The following is an 18,494-nucleotide window of genomic DNA, read 5'->3' as shown; positions in this document are numbered from 1 at the left end:
GAACGAAGCTATTGAGGAAAGGGACGAAGCTATTGACACTTAGCTAGAATAATATAAATTAATTTAATAACTTTAATTACGAATTACTGCTTTCAGTCTCAATTGTTTCGTGCCTTTGTTATTAGCTAAATTGGGGCCCACCAGCGGCCGAGTGGTAAGGACGCTGAACACTGGTAGTTCGGTCCGAGGTTCAAATCCCGCGAACGGGCTGGCTGCATAAGCGTCTTCGTGGTTTTCCCCATGTGTAACGTGTATACGAGCCAGTTTCCCTTAGGCATCGCTCCACGAAAGCATCGCTCCCTTTAGGCAGATAGCCCTCGTGTGCTTTGCCATAATTAAATAATCCAATCCAATATTAGCTAAATTGGAGATTTCTGGCACTTTTCCCTTGATAAGTCTGTCTGAAACCTCGAATTGGGCTAATTGACCTTTGTTTACAATTTTTGTGTATGTAATTTTTTTTGTCCTTAAAATGTCTTTGATTTTTAAGCTTTCAAAATGTGATGTAGTTGTTTAGGTTAAAAAAAAGTTTTTTTTTTTTTTTTTTTCCTAATTTTCAATTTTTTATGTGTAGTTAATTTTATTTTGTAGTAATTCCAGTAGGTTGTTTCGCGTATATTTAACTGCTTTAGCTTAGTATAATTGTCTTAACTTGATCTCAATTCTCAAATATGGTGTTACATATAAGCTTTGGAATTGCAATATCAAATGTACTTTAAAGCTTTAGTTCATCTTAACTGTACTCTTCTTTGCAACCTATTTTAATATTTGCAGCTCAATGCGCAATATTTTTGAGCAAACTAGTTCTCTCTATTTTTAGTTTACTACTTTCTATTTTTGCATTTATATTTATATATTTAAAATAAAGAATGCGTTAAGTTAAAATTATAACTTTAAAGTGCAACAGCTTTTAAGTTTCCTACTTAATTTGGTTATTTCCTCGTCTATCTGAAAAATAGTAACATGTTTATAATAAATCCCTCTAAATTACGTCATTTGATGATTAATCTTTGACATATGATTTTTGTATAATGCTCACGACGCATGTACTTGCATAACGCTTCAGCCAGTAGTAATATTGAAATCTGCAAACCAAACTTCTAATTAACTAGTAAGAATAAAGTAAAACTATAACTGCTTTGCTTTTGATCTAGTCTTCGCGTTGTGACTCATGCATTTTTTTTTCCCTCGTCTTTCTGCTGTGATAGCATGTCGCCGGTTATTTTTCTTACATCAAATGTATTTTTATAAAGATATGCAAACGCATAAATATAATTCATCAAGAACGATAAACAATAAAAGAAGTGGTAAGCCGGCCATAATTACTTTATGCATTAACTTTTTCATCGAAAATAACTGTATTACAGTCTTATTAGTGCAAAGGGGCTTTGCCCTGAAGACCTATTGTTTTCGTTTTGCGATTTTGCGTTGAATCACTGTAAATGTCCGTTTCACTTTTCAAACTGTTGCCACCCAATGTTAGAGTCCTGCATTATATTTAAAGAAATTAAATCATGAAAAATCTGCATAAATGTATGTGTATTTCTCGCACTGTGATAAAGCAACGGTACAGAGCCATCGAATTTTGAATGACGTCATCCTCCTACGAATATGGGCATATGGAAGACCAAATTTGAAATTTGGAATTTGTTTTATGATCGATTTCATATTTTGTAAAACTTTAACGAATGTTTGAGTAACAAACTCAAGTATATCAAAGCGAGCAATGACAACACTTTACGGGGAAAAAATAAAAAAAAAAACCTTTTTATTTCCAGCGCGCGGAACTGTGTATCGGAAATTCTAAAGATACGCTCATTTTAAAATCATTTTGCGACATTGCTATTGAACTGAATTTTATGGTTTAAGTGCAAAGAACATGATATTTAATAAATAAAGGTAACACACAAAACGTTAAAGAAACGCCCCTTTGGACATAATTTAAAATCTGAAACTTTTCAGATTTTTCCCCCCTTTCTCTCTCTCTCTTTTTTTTTATTTGTTTATTTGTCCGTAATTAAAAATTATTTTTGCTGACAGTTTATTTTAAGCATGCTACTACTATTGCGAATTAGAATTAAAATGTTATTTGATTTGTTTTTGGATGTATTGGTAATTAAAAAATACAATTTTAAATGCTTTATCCTAAAAGTGATAGTTTTATTATACCGTGTTTTGCTTCTTTCCTTTTTAAAAATATTCTTTATATTGTAGGGTGGCTCACTTTTATCTTGTTAAATGTAATGTCGAGGAACCTAGTGAGCTACTACGCGAGTAATCACTTTAGTCCAAGAACAGAAACGTAAACTCAAGAAGGGTTAATTACCATTTATTTGCTCCAAATAAAGATATACAGTCGGCCACTTTCTCAGGGCGTACAGCAAAGCCTTCACTTAAGCTTGAACTCAGAATGTAAGTAATAATAACTAACTAAAGAGATTTAGCCGAAGCTAACACAATTCTAAATAGTTGGCCCGTTGTATTAACTATTAACTTAGCCAGCGAAGCTATCAAAAGGCACGTAATACGGCTGAGCGTAGTAACACTTATATAGACGTAGCCAAAAAGCAAATGTGCGCTATTAAGGAATCCCAACTCTCTCTGGCGAAGTCAGTGGAACGTGACTTAAATACTACTCAACTTCTCATTTGTATTTAACGCGATTCTAAAAACTCATTCTGGTAAGGAATTGTAAGCTGAAGCTGGAAGAGATAGGAAAATGGCATAAACTTAAAAAAAAAAAACTGTTATTAAATTAAAATATACCTTACAATATATTTAATAATAAGTTAAATTACTTACCTTTAAAAAAAAAAACTATGCGATTAGTGAGATGCATGCATAAACTTTATTTTCTTTTAATATGGTAGAGTTATATCATTAATAGTATTTGCAGTATAAAATGTATGAAAGGATGAAATAGTTTTACCATTATTACTCTTTGAACGTTATGGCGGTTGCATACAGTTATGTAAGACTTGGATCACTCAAGATAAACAAGAGTTTAATTCCTATATTCAATAGTTAACAAAGATCAGGTCGTTACGACTGCGCCCAACTAAAGCAGAATCTTGGTGGTGATGGTTCGAAGGAGGTAGGATAAGGCCCATCCATCGTCGTCACATTGGACAGGGCACGTTCTGAATCAAATAGAAGAGGGAAGTGACGGTATTATCCGGCCAACATACATTATGGAGAGTGTGTAGAGACATTAGGTATTTGTTTAAAAGCGGGAGTGATGAAAAATGAGCAACGCGCTCGACGGGAATCGAACCACGGACCTCTGGAATACGTGACCAGCGTGCAGACCACTACACTACAAAGGCATGCTAAGAAAGCGGGAGAAATACCTTATATACTCCCCCTTTGAAATGGCGGCTGGGGTTTTTAGGGAAACCAATCGCCAAATCTTGGGTGTGGAGAATCATCAAACACCACTCTTTTAGTTCGGCCGCCACTGTAGAGACATTAAGTATTTTTTGGAAGCAGAAGAGATGAAAAATGAACAACACCTTCGCTGGGAATCGAAACACGGACCTCTGGAATATGCGCCTAGGGTGCAGACCACTACACTACGAAGGCATGCTAAGAAGGCGTGAGAAATACCTTCTCAAATACCAAATAAAATCCCCAAACATCGGTGATGTTCTATGGCTTATGTCTGATGGATAGATAAAGGGCAGTTTATGAATTACGAGATATTGGGCATTATTAAAATTGGAACCAGACTTAACAGCTATTCCGCGGCTGTGAGTCGAAAGAAACATGTCCAGGAATTTTCTCTTTCGGGATAGCTGATAGATTGACTTACGTGAAAACCAATTATTTTTGCGTAACCAATCAGAAAAATTCTGTGTTGTAAAATGTTCCGCGTACCTAGCCGGGACATCAGTCCCACCCCAATTGCCTCAGCTGCAAGCGCATTTTAAAATTATCTACAGTTTGAAATTCTGTGTTTTTGTTAAATTTCACAAGACTTAATTGCATTGTTTTAACGATGCACAATTTAAAAGCTATTAAAATGTGGTCACATGATTTTTACATTATATTCTGTATACAGTGTTTCAGAGATTAAATAATGGCTGTATTTAGTTATGACTGAAATGAGTGTTGATATTTACTCTTAATTATCAGTATTCTAACATATGTATTAGAGAGAGTGCACTAGAATAAACTCGCCAAACACCGATTGTACATTCTATGGCTGAAGATAACCAATCTTTGTCGCAAGAACATATAACGGGAAGAGCTTAAGAGGCATTGGACTTCATTAAAACCGTTATCTGATATTTCCTGGAATTTCGCTTTTGGGATATGAGGTTTGTTGATTTAAAGCACGAAAACCGATTATTTTCGCAAAGTCAACTAAACGGAAAAACATTTTCGCCTCAGCCGCAAAATGTCCCGCGTAGCTAGGCGGAGCGGCGGTTCAGGCGAAACTGTTCGGCTAAGAACCCTCGTAAGGTCAGAGAAGAGGAAGCTTGTTTCTCGGAAATGTTTCTTCTAGCGTTACGCGCAACTAAATGTGATAACCCTATAGCAAACTGATGTTAAAGTTAATTTAATATTAGTGTCCAAAAATAAATAGCCTGCCGGCTGTGCATTCTGTAGCCGAAAATAAGAAAAAATATCCTGCGAATATAAAGCGAGAAGCGCAAATTTCATAAGTTACGAACCGTTGAATATCGATACAACAGCTGCCTGCACCGTACGATCTGTTGTGAATCCGTTGGACGGTGTTCTCTGCTGCTGGAATTGGTGAAAAGAAAGATCTGGCTTTATAAAGAGCTGGAGATGTCATAGGATACTCAGTGAAAAGAGGTTTCAGAGGCCCAGCTTCTACAGACATTAGGTTATTTCGAAGCAGGAGACATGAAAAATGAGCAATGCCCTCGCCGAGACTCGAACCTCGGACCTCTCGAATACGCGCGAAGCGTGCTGACCATTATACCACGAAGGCATGCTAAGAAGGCGGGAGAAACACCTTATAAGCTAGCCTCTACATTTTTTTGTCAACGATTTTCAGTGTTCTTTATCTTGTACAATCATGCGTATACCGATATATGTCCACATAATATTTTTTACTTATCATCGTGCGTAAAGTGCATTTCTAGTGCCTGGCGATTTTATTCTAAGGCACTTGGACATAACACGGTGAAACTTCTCTAAGACGACCATCTGTAATTCCAATTGACTTTGATCATCTGTGAGGTAATTACGTCAAAGACATGATATTCAATCAGATGTTTGATTATGCTGTCAGAAATACTATTCATTTTCAGAGGTAGACATTAAAGATGGTCGTTTCTTGGAGGGCTCATTGTATATCTCATTATTTTTGTCTGTTTCAAAACTGAATCCGTTTTATGGTCAATATTTCTTAGATATTTTAGCAAAAACAAACAAAAAAAAAAAAAAAAAAAAAAAAACTGCTGTAAGTGTTAAAGGTTCGCATTTTATAATATATCAGTGTATCGCAAGTATTTTACATTTTTTAAAGAAGCTTAATGGAATTCGGAACTCAAAGTTTTCATATGAATCTTAATGAATCATTTACTAAGGATATGTCCATTATTTCACTATGTATCCAGATATCTGTATGCATGACTTCATCTCATAAATCAAATGCATAAATGTATCATTGTATCAATAATTGTTATCGAATATATAAATGCATACTTCATTTTCGTTTGTTGACTTTAAAAAGGCACTGACCATACCTTTTTTTTTTTTTTTTTTTTTTTTCGTGCCATGATATCAAACTCTTCCACGAAAGCTTGATGCAGCTTATTCATTATAATTATTAAAAACTGAAGTGCTTAGCAAGTTTATATCAAAACTCATAATATTTTAAATACTATAGAGTTGCTTTATGCGTCGAAATCTATTTATTTTTAATTAAATACATATTTATGTTTATAAATTCCTATATCGTCTTCAACCAATCCTTTTGAATCAATTTACCATTCTGCCACGCAAGAATATGTGAAACGTTAGCAACTTATTTCGAATTGAACATAAGTTTAAATCTAGAATACTTTAAAAGAATGCTAGCTATTAAGTTTAAGTAATCAGAAGTATAAAATATTTTATTGCGGACATCATAAATATAAAAATCTTCACTGCAGGGTAAGCTTCGAGTACAATAAAGAATCCAATTCTTTTACGAACCCTCGTAAACTTATTTGATTACTGCATTCTCAAAAAAGTCATCGTTTCTGGCTCTAAAATTAAATTTTATTTTTCTGTTCCAGATCCTGAAAGGCAAAGAGTGATAATCCATCTAAAAGATGTAAATGACGAACCCCCGTACTTCATCAACCGTCCTTTGCCAATGCAAGCTGTTGTCCAGCTAAATGCCCCTCCCGGCACTCCAGTCTTCAAACTCCAAGCCAGAGATCCAGACACAGATCACAACATCCACTACTTCCTAGTCAGGGACAGAAGTAAGTGTTTTTAATTGCAACAATATAGCTTTAAGCGTACCTGAATATTATAATTAAAAACCTGGAGAAAAATGCTGAATATTATAAAATACATTTGATTTTTAATCAATTCACATATTTGTGTTCGTTACAGAAAGGTTTGTGTGTTACAGATTGTCCAGACCAGCGGTCGTCAACCCTAACTTCACGAACCATTACATATATAATTTTATATTTGGCGGACCACTAATATGAATTTAAAAAAACCTTAAATCATACCTTAAAAACAACATATTAATACGCAAAAACAATATTCAACTTTCCAATACTTATAATTTTTCATTTGTTAATATAATTTTCGAAACATTTGGTGTTCAGCAGTATGCCTTTATGGAAATTCAGGCTACGCCCCTAACAATTAAAACACTATTAACACCTCACTGATATTTCGTTGATATTGAAAAATTATATGAAAAGTACAAAAATCTTACCATCTTGTACAAAATGCTTCACATTTCCATATCACTGAAAAGGAACTTTACGAAAAGCAAGAACAAACCGGCAAACGCAAAGCAATATCAATAAACTGAAAGTGTTATGCTGCAAATTTTTAATTGTAAACATAATAATCATGTAATAATTTGTAACCATAATAATTATCGCTTTCTCTGCAATGGCACCATCGATCAACAGTTAGACAAAAACGGAAACTTCCATTGATGCAATTATAAACAAGAATGCAGATGGTTCTCATAAAAATTCATCAAGTTGCTTATTGACACGGAGAAGAACTGTGTTACTAACGACTGCAATAGCATATGTTTGTTATTCAAAAAGAAAGAGAATTAGAGTTCGCGCTATTATTGATAACAGCAGCATATCCATGAATGGCAACTCTCACTTTCAAATGTTGCTAGATACACCAGCAAAAGTCTCTAAATTCAGAAGGAATTTCGCTAAAAGTGGCAGGTAAAATTTAAAAAAAAAAAAAAAAAAAAGTATAATTGATATTCCATAATAGATTTTTGTTACTCGTCATTTTTTAAACTGAATCTTCATAAAAATATAAATAATGTCCCAATTTTTCTGTGGATCATCAAAATGTTTTCACGGACCACCGGTTAGCGACCGCTGGTCCAGACCATCTACTACAGTTCTAATAACTAGAGACGAGTTTATTTATGCGATTTTTTTCCCATGTACAATATATATTAAAAACCATTCATTTGCAAAAAAGCGTAGATTAGATGAATAATTTTACCGAATACAATCGCAAACGAATGGCAGTGTAGGGTGGGTATGTATGTCATGCACAATATGTCTTTGAAGTTTTAGAATTTAATTTCATAAAATTCAAAATTTGAAGGAAGCAGCTTTATCCACGCAGTTCATATTTTAATTTTCTATGTAAAATTCTTCTAATTAAGTACATCACTTAATTTCTTTCTAGAATTGTATGCCTTCGCAGAAATCATCATCGTCATCAATGAGACTTCGCTTTAGAAATTTTTTATAAACACATTTTCAACGAGAAATTATTGATAGCGTTGCTATTGATAAGTGATAAGTGACGGAGGACGTGGGCACTGTCCCTTTACCTTAATGGTTAATCAGTAAAGCACCACGTCCGCCATTATCCAGAGCCGTCAATGGGGTTCGCTGCCGTCCAACTGCCCGGGTCCCAGTGTTTGTTGATATCTGAGAAAAATATAAGTACATGGCGTTGCTATTGATAGCGTTCTTTGCAGAGATTAAGTTTGCGTCATGGTTACAAACTTGTGCCGAAGACTTTATTACTTTTGTTTTAACAGCAGATACTGGCCATATGAAATTAAATAAAAAATTTCATTGAACTATTTCTCATTTAACATTAGCATATGATATTTTAAAGAGTAGGATGACAGATGTTTGTAATCATTGCTATAAATTGTCAGTTGATCTATAGCTAGAAGAAAGACGAAAAATTCAATCCACAAACTTAACTCAGCAAAAACATACTGAAAGTGCAGAAAGACTTAATTCACTATTCTTCTAAGTTTCAAATGGAAACAAATATGGCTACTATGATAAGAAAATTAGGCGTAGCCGCACTTAAACAATTTTTAAATTATTGATAATTCTACAACTATTGTATGCAGATTAACTAAAGGCATAAGAACCTTAACCGAAAGATAAGAACAACATAACTCAATCATTTTTAAAGCAAAAATGCACAATTTACCAACATATAAGAGTAAAAAAAAACTGAGCTCACGAAGCCGAGTAACATAGTAGGTATATATATATACTTTTGGTGTGATCGATTGCAACAAAAAAGGGAGGTGCACAACTACATGTTATAGCAGCCTATATACAAAATTTCAACGTTCTGAGGCTTCTCGTTTTTGAGTTATGCGAGATAATACATACATACGTACAGACATCAGGAAAAAATATCTTTTCAACTCTTTTTTCCAACCCGTTTTGGAGAAATGAGTCCTTTATTCTGTCCGCAAAATGTCTTCACAGATCTCACGCAAAAACATCGTTAAATTGCATTCGATATCGGTCAAATTGAATATTTTCATTGAAATATGACAACTGAAAATTTTCACGATTACAATACTTCCTTTACTTCGCGCAAGGAAGTAAAAATAAACTGAAATATTAAATTCAAAGTAAATAATAAAATATTTCAAGTATGCAATAAATAATTTTTACGGAATAACATCATTTAGTGTTATCTTTAAATATCTTTTAATGAAAACTTAAAGTTAGAAATTGTAATTTTGCTAATCTTGCTCTTGTTTTGCTACTGTCGTGCTTGTAAAGGCAATGCTCAAATTGGGAAGTATGAAGTATATAAGGAATATATGGAAATATGAAATATATAAGGAATATATGGAAGTATGAAATACACTCATGTCCATAAATTAAGGATAATTCGGAGTCACGCGAAAATCGAACTCTAAAATAAATATATCACCTGTAAAATCACTACACACTTCTTCAAGAATCATATGCAAATTTCAGGAAGTAACTAGATGACACCGATGGTACGTCACAATGACGAGAGTGTAAGAGAGTGATATATAAGGAATACAGGCAAAGAAGTAAAATTGTTCGCAGGCGCTTTATAAGCATTTCAGTGCAATAACCGAATAGTTATGACACAAAGGACGCATTTGGATGATTTTTTAAGTGGTAGAATTATCGGCCGCCTGGAATGTGGGCGTACCCAACTGGAAGTATCAGACGAACTTGGAATTGCCCAGAGTGCCATCTCCAGGCTTTGGCAACGATTCCAAGATGATGGTAATGTGAGTAGACGTTACAGCACCTATCGCCCTAGAGTTACAACGCCGAATGAGGACCGGTATTTGGCAGTTACTGCGAAAAGAAACAGGCGGAGCAGAGCCTCAGACCCGTCTCTTCAGCTCTCTTCAGCCACTGGTACGACAATTTAAAGGCAGACTGTGTACAGACGCTTAGGGTAGATTGGTCTATATGCTCGTAGACCTGTCAGATGCGTTCCACTTACTGCAACTCACTGTCGCCTGCGGTTAGCCTGGAGTAGAGAGCATGCATTGTGGACACCGGAACAGTGGGCTTGTGCGATGTTTTCCGACGAGTCCAGGTTTAGCTTGCAGTCTGATTCTCGCCGGACGTTCATATGGAGAGCTCCAGGTACCCGTTACCACCAAGAAAATATCATTGAACGACACCGTTACGGTGTTGGAGGAGTGCTCGTTTGGGGTGGAATTATTTTGAGTTCCAGAACTGATCTACATGTTCAAATTGGAACCATGACAAGCCAAATCTATCGGGACGTCATTCTAGAACAACATGTACGTTTGTTTCGGGGCGCCATTGGCGCACAATTTGTGTTTATGGATGACAACGCCCGGCCTCACCGTGCAAACATCGTAAACGAATGCCTTCAATCGGAGGATATCACCCGTATGGACTGCCCAGCATTCTCACCAGACTTGAATCCAGTAGAACACGTGTGGGACATGCTTGGCCGATGAGTTGCAACCCGTCAACCTCCTCCTTCATGTCTACCGGAACTTCGGAGAGCATGCCTTTTTGAGTGGTGTGATATCCCCCAAGATCAGATCGATAATTTGATACTCAGCATGCCTAGGCGTTGTACGGACTGTATTGTATCGTTTGGGAGACATACAATGTATTAACAATCATACCAACCATATAATATTGGTTTTTTGTAAATAGGTTTTTTTTTTTTTTTGTAATTTGCTCCAGGGAGAAAAAATTGCTAATATTTTTAATAATATCAAACATATAGCATCTTTTTTTGCGCTTTACCTTTTGTTTAATAAATAAGCTTTACAAATAAGTCAAATTCGTTTTGCTTCTAACTCTTCCTTTGCCTGATTTTGCATTATCCTTAATTTATGGACATGAGTGTATATAAGGAATACACCCGTATGGAAGTATGAAATATATAAGATTTTCTACAAGCTACTTTCCAAGCGTTTGTTGGCTGTGCAGATAGAGATGCATATTAAAATATCTATCATAAGTGTGAAACGAAATGCATTTAGCTTTTAGGAAACCCGTTTTCAGATGCTGATGCAAAATACATATGCATATTTTTAACGGGCTTTGAAATCTAATGTTGCTTACGATATGAAATTAATATGCGCGACTACTTATATCTAATATCTGCATAAGGCGTCTGGTCGTACAAGTGAATTTATTCAGTGAATCAACCCTTCTGTAGATATCAAAGTATTCATCTTCAAGACTTGCCATCAAGTCTCATATTCGCGGAATTTAACTTAAAAGTAAAGGCGTGAATTCAACTCACACTCGCCTTAGCAGCAGCTGTTCCGCAAATAGCAGGATTAGGCTATCGGCTTAAATCTCAGATTCCTCGCCTTTGATTAATGGGCTCGGGTCTAAAGGCCTCGGAAACATTCTGATCCTCAACTCTCTCTGTCTGAGAACAATGCGAGATGGTTGTTACTCGAGAAGGCAAAACTCCAGAAATTTTATCTGAGTAGCTGTTTAGCCATTTCTCGATAATATTTATTTTCCGTATTTGTCAGAGCTTAAATTGCGTCGGAGCCCACCGGAACTCGGTTCCGGTACTTCTTAGTTTCGGGATAAATTCTAATTCTAGCCGGAGTGCACCGGAGCCCTAAATAAGAAGGCTCCGGCACTTCTTTTATGCAACTGAACAACAATTGCAGTACAAATTTGGTCTCGAAAATTTTATTTTTAGCTATAAAATTGTATTAAAAATCGCTTATTAAATTTTAATTTATCTCTTTACATATTATTTAATTACTTTAATCTTTAATTATTTCATTATTTTAATAAATAATAATAAATCAATTATGAATTAACTGAATAAGAATTATCAGGTATGTAATAAAAATTAATTATGTAATTGATAATTATTAATACAAACTAATTATTAATAGTTATTAATAAAAATTAATTATTAATAGCGATGAAACAATTTTTTAGTTAATTTAATAATCATTAACTATTTTATTTTTAAATTATTAATAATTTACTTACTCTTATTCCTTTTTCCTGACGTTGTTCCATAGGGCTTGGTATTTCGAAAAGCATGGAACAATATTCTGGAAATCGTCGACAGACAGAAAAGTCAAATAAATTATATCTATCTAAATAATTGTAGCCATATAAATTATGTCTTAGGTTGTGAATAGAAACTATTGCTCAAAGTGTAGAGCAGTATTAGGGATATGCGATGATAAAAAAAGGGGACATCTGCTAAGACTGAAACTTATTTTAAAATTTTACAAAATAGAAACCCAGTTAAATTAGATATTTTATCCAAAAAATTTAAGCGCAATTTGATTAATGATAATTTTATAAAATAAGAAGGATTCTTTGCTTTACTGAAAACATGGAAGACTACCAACGAAAGATAGCTCGAGAAACACCGCTAATAAATTTTGGAATTAAGTTATATTCAACTTAAGATAGGTGTAAATTTAAGAGACATACATTGAGCATTTCTTCAAAAGCATTGGCAAGTAGGCTTAGTTTAGTTTATTTGATAATGGCAAAGCAGCCTAGGGTTATCTGCCTAAGGAGACGGATGCCTTCGTGCAGGACTTTGTAAAGGAAATTGACTCGTGGGGAAAATCATGAAAACGCCCATGCAAGCAATCAGCTCGTTCACCTGCAATTGAACCCATGTTGAACCACCAGTGTTCAGAATGTTTGGCTACCAGTGTTCATTAATGTTTGGCCGCTGGTCGGCCAATGCCAGGAATCATTGCGAGAATTAAACGAGTGCTCATCTGGAGTTGAAAGACTTCTGTCAAAGGCTTTTCAACTCGGAAAGCTTTGTGAAGCTAGTTGTGTAAAATTAAATGTTATGACTTGAAGCAAGCTCATAAAGCTAGAATTCTGAGCTCTCAGGTATTTTCTAATCTCTAAACTTTAACTATTAACATATCATAAGGATAAGCGAAGCACGGCATAGAATAGGCAGCATACGGTTATTAAATCTAATAATTTAATAATCTCTTGTTTGCAACTTGAGCACATGAAAAGAAAAATTTTTAATCACTAATGAATTGTGACAAATTTCTCAAAAGAAATTGTTGTATAAAACAAAACTTGTTTACCGTTACCGGTCCTTTTCCGTTTCGCCGGCGCTAATCTCGCCAAGCAGACTTTGTTGGCGACAACATACAGTATACACATAAAAAATTTTAACGAATGTTAGTTCTAAGAATTTTTTATTCTGAAGGCATAAACATTTGGTTAAAATTTTGTAAAATGCCAATAAATGAAGACAATAAATTTGTAAAAAGACATTAATTTAAGAATTTACTATGTTTTCATGGTTCAACATCCTGATTCACCGGTTCGTATCACGTGACCCCAAGTGATCTCATCTCACGTAAACTATACTACAAAAATCTAATTCTCTGAGTAATTTCAAGTTAAATTTTAATTTGGAATACAAGCTTAAATGCAAGAATTATTTTAATTCGTACGAATAGCTTACTCAGAAATTATGTAAAACCGTAGTGTTTTACTTCGCTAGTGCATTCTCATTAGAATGGATGAATTTAATTCTTGATTTTGCCTTTTCGCTTTCGGGTGAGCGGTGTGATTGCATTCTAATTGACTTAATTACCGCGAATCGTCTTAGGGCATAAAATTTAACTATCTTGTAAAAATTCTATGTAATTGTATGCCAGTATTAAAAGAAGCAATCAATCTGATAAAAAATGGGTGCGACTTGTTTTGAAAATGGGGAGTAAAATGTTACCAGCGAAGAGATTCCGTTTGGCATCAGTTGTACCATTATTGGCGACTTATCGTTTGCGCCGGCAAAACGGAAAAGTACCCTGTTACAATAAGTTTTAATCTTAATATCGGAAATATAAAGCATTTAATAATTTCGGTAAGAAATTTATTAGCATAACATTAAAAATCTGTCTAGTTTGAAATACATTTAAAATTAGGCAACCCCCCCGGAAAAAAAAAAAAAAAAGCAACATTAATAGGTTGGCGTAGATTAAACAAAAAGAAACAATTTATAGTAAATAGTAGTGCTGAAACCAGACTCATTGCAAATAATCATGAAAATAGTAAGAAAAGAAATGAAAAACTTCAAATTAAGTTTTAAAAGTGAATCGGAAGACTGGATCAACTGAATTTATAGCAGGTAAAATTTTTTTTAAAATTGTCTTTTTTACTACCAAAAAGCACTAAAGTATCATCTTTATAACGAATCCAGAACCGAAAAGACAAATTTATAAATAATTCAATCACTATGATTTTTTTTTTTTTTTTTTTATTTAAAATTTCACATTGGGGTGTTTTTAAGCAGAAAAGTATCTTTGGCTTTTGACAATGACGGCTCACATGTACGAGAATTCATGAAATGGGAAGAAAATTATTGGTCCTTCCCAGCGCATGATTTTATTTAAGTAAAGAGGATAATTATTAAATACATAACGCTGAATTACTTTACATTTTCTTAGCACACTATGATTGCTTGAATTGCTTTTTAAAAATATCTGATGTGTACACCTTATGACTTCCTTGTACGGAATATTAAATTATACTCAATTTTCCTGCATTTCATTGAAACATACTTAATTAACAGTTACCGAATTTTGAATTAAATATACTTCGTCTGTAGCGCATAAACCACAACAGAATAAAAATTCTTTAAAGTTCACTATATTTATTTACCATAGCGAGCGTTACATTTCATTCATTTTATAACTGAGAGAGTACAAAAATTACTGAAGAATTACCACATATTCTATTCAAATACTACACGATGTGTAAAAACAATTAAACAAATAAAAAAAGGAACAGTTTTTCGCAGACGAATCAGCGCCGCTTACCTAATGCGTATGCGCTAATAATTAATTCGGTTCTCATTTCGCGGCAAGGCTAAAATTCTACATATTTTCTTTAAAAATTTATAAAAAAAAAAAAAAAAAAAAAAAAAAAAAAACACCAAGTGCAGTTAAAACAATTAAAAAAAACAATTTTTGTAATTAAAATTACAGTTTCTACGCAAAAACAAGATAATAGGTTAAATGATAATTCCAGAATGAATTAAGTATAATTTAATTCGCAATCATAAAAGAAGACATTAAGTTCATTAAGACATTAAGAAGACTTTGTTGTTGCGAAGTTCTTTAGATTGGCAACAAATCCACTATTCTGATAATTTCAAATGTAAACAAATATGGCTGCCATCTAAACAGAAATTAGGCTTAGCCGCACTTAAAACACTTTTAAACTGTTGATAATTCCACAATTATTGCATGCAGGTTAAGGCATAAAAACCTTAACCGGAAGATAAGAAAAACATAATTCAATCATTTTTAAAACAAAAAATGCGCAATTTACGGACATATAAGAATAAAGAAACTGAGCCGAGTAACAAAGTAGATATATATATATAAAGCGGAGATAATATATAGAGGGAGTGCATTAAAAAAGAGATAAATAGCGCTAATAGGTGATACATATATTTATATTTTTGGTGTGTCCGTTTGGAACCAAAATGGGAGGTGCACATCTATATGTTATAGCAGTTCTTTATACAAAATTTCAACTTTCTGAGGCTATTCGTTTTTGTGTTATGCGAGATACGCACGTACGGACGGACGGACGCCACGAAAAAATCTCTTCGGAATTCATTTTTTATAATTTTTTTGGGGGAAAAACGTCCTTTATTCTGCCCTTACCTACAGATGTCATGCAAAAGCATCGTTGAATTGCTTTCGATAGCGGTCAGAATGGATATTTTGGTTGAAATATGATACCCGAAACTTTTCGCGATACTTCCTTTTTACATCGTACCAAGAAAGTAAATATATTGCTTAATGTCATTCATGCTGAAATTTGTCAAAAGACTTTGAAGAATTATTAATTAGAGAATTTTTAATATTACAGCTGGAGGCCGATTTGAAGTAGATGAAAGATCCGGCGAAGTTCGAACTTTAGGTAGTGATCCTTTTATGTTGGACAAAGAATACGTCTTATATGTGAAAGCCGAAGATCACAACGGGATGACGGAAGACAGGCAACACCAATCCACTGGAGAAGAAAGACTATCTATTATGGGTGGCAAACGTCCACCACAGTTTTACATGCAAAAATATGAAGCCACTATACCAGAAAATCAAAGAAAAGATTCAGAGTAAATATTTTATTCTTAATTTTACATGTTACTTCTCAACAGCATTTCGATTCTATTTGTAGCATTTGCATATCTGTATAATTTCTTTTCATAATCTTTTTTAGTATCATAGAAGTGAAAGCCAAATCCTTTGCCGATAGAGAAATAAGGTACACCTTAAGGGCTCAAGGTAAAGGAGCAGGAACTTTTAATATTGGTCCGACAACTGGAGTTGTGAAACTCGCTAAAGATCTGGATTACGAAGATCTTCGGCAACCTAAATCCTATTCTTTAATTGTCACTGCAACAGAAGATTCGGGAGGTTTCTCAACTTCAGTCGAGGTATTAATCAAATTTTTAAAATGTGTTTTTTTTGTATCATTTATGTAACATTATTTGATAAGCAATAATTAAGTATTCATTTCTTGCATGTAACTTTTTTGTTTTGTTTTGAAAATATCGTCTTAAATATATACCTCTTTTGTTGTGTAGAGAATTTTATATAAAAGTAGTGCAATAATTACCGCAGCAAACTGTAACAGTCCAGGTTCGGTTAGCACAGTTTAAAATTCTTTACCTGCATGTCGTAAATAGATAAACACATAGTAATAGTTATGTAAATATTCATATAGGGATCTTTATTACTCAGTCGTTTCTTAAAATTCTGTAAAACTTGACCACTTCATCAGTATAGGGCAGGAACATTTACCGCTCAGTTATTTCTTAAACGTGTACAAAACTGGACCACTTCATTACTGTAGGTCAGGAACCTTTATCGCTCAGTTATTTCTTAAACATCTGTAAAACTGGGCCGCTTCATCAATGTAGGGCAGGAACTTTTATAACTCAGTCATTTCTTAAATGTCTGTCAACCTGATCGGTGTCAAATTGATAATCAGTGAAGGACAAGGACTTCTAGCTCTCAGTTATTTCTTAAATGTCTGTAAAACTGGAACATTCCATCAGTGTAGGAAAGAAACTTCTATCATTCTGTCTTTCCAAGTTATGTCCAATAAAATGTTCTTTCTCCAGCTAAAAAAAAAATTGCTAATATTATTATCCACATTTTCACTCCCTTTTTTCCCTTTCTTCATTTTCGCTAAGCTCTTCATCCAAATAATAATAATAAAAAAAAAAAAAAAAAAAGGGTCAAAAGTTAACCCTTTCCAAAGCCTTTTTTACGACAAAATATTCCCTATTAAACTCCAGACCTAATTATTATTTAAACGACATCTCGTGACGCAGCCAAGCCTCACCTGAACTTAATTGGTCAGCCACAACCTTTTCTGAACCAATTATAGCCATGTTCCAATTAAATTTAAGCACCTAATATATTTCTCCACGTCGCCCTAAGACAAGACGAGTAATGTATTTTCCCTACTCATTCAACAGAGAAGGTCTTCGATTATTTTCACGCACCGATAGACTGTTTCTAAAAGAAATAATTAGTAAGAGTCTAAGGACCATTTAAACTGTAATTGACGCCATGCTCCAAATCAAGCCCTTTTTGTAAAGCTACCGCATCAAAGTCTTTCTTAATCGCACCTTCGTTCCTTAGGCGGGCCTCCGTGGCTCACTATCTCATCAAGGGAATAAAAAGCATTCTTTCTCTGCAACAGGATAGAAAAAGCGAAAAGGATCCTTTATTCACAATCTATTTGTTTAATTTTTATTGGCCCCTGTATCTTACCGCTCACCCTCTACTTTCGCGAAATTTTCTGTTGAGGAATTGATTTGGAAGGACACCATAGGTTCTCTACAGACTCTTGATTAAATAAAATGTAAAATTCTGTGAATTTTTCTCACTCAAAAATTCTAATCTGAATTGAGTCTGATAGTTGTCTGATCGAACTACCGGTTGGTCGAAACTATTTCAAATATTTAGCTTATTTGTGCAGCAGCAGTGATTAATTATGATAAACAAAGAATTACAAATTTTAATTACAAAATAAGGGGAATTATGTTCTTATCATACGTGGGAAATGAGCTTAGAAAGTTTAAAAAAAAAAGCTGACGCATATGAAAGCTTTACGACTAAACCACATGAAATAATACACGTATTTACATAAATATAAAGGAGTTACATAAACGAAATAGAAGGAAAAAGAGTCACGTTCATGACTGCGCTTTATATATATGTAAAACCATTTATATTTTTCTTTCAGCTTACGATAAAAGTCACAGATGTCAACGATAACGCTCCAAGATTTGAACTTCCTGATTACCAGGCACATAATGTCGATGAGGATGTTGCAGTCGGAACGTCTATTTTACAAGGTAATGAATATACAATTTTGACATTTTAAAATGTCCCAATTTTCTATAATTGAAACAATTAAGTTTACTGTACAGTTCATTACTTTTTTTTTTATTCAATAGCTTTTTCACTTATGTATAGCATATACATTTAAATAATTACA

At 33.9% G+C, this 18,494-nt stretch overlaps 1 protein-coding gene across 1 annotated transcript in view; it reads left to right on the top strand.

Annotated features, from left to right (window-relative positions):
• The window catches only part of LOC118189821 (neural-cadherin-like), a 1,221,277-nt gene that overhangs the window by 612,717 nt on the left and 590,066 nt on the right, over positions 1–18,494 (top strand). Inside the window, exons 3-6 of the mRNA XM_085823084.1 lie at positions 6,255–6,446; positions 15,849–16,095; positions 16,200–16,416; positions 18,240–18,351. Coding sequence (XP_085679210.1) covers positions 6,255–6,446; positions 15,849–16,095; positions 16,200–16,416; positions 18,240–18,351 — 768 coding nt within the window. The remainder of the gene's footprint in view (positions 1–6,254; positions 6,447–15,848; positions 16,096–16,199; positions 16,417–18,239; positions 18,352–18,494) is intronic.

This window comes from Stegodyphus dumicola, chromosome 1 (genome assembly GCF_044657685.1).
Source record: "Stegodyphus dumicola isolate Sdum_Otavi_A_Nest chromosome 1, ASM4465768v1".
Lineage (NCBI taxonomy): Eukaryota > Metazoa > Arthropoda > Arachnida > Araneae > Eresidae > Stegodyphus > Stegodyphus dumicola.
Note: the sequence above shows the minus strand (reverse complement) of the source record. Positions and strands in the feature narration are given on the sequence as shown.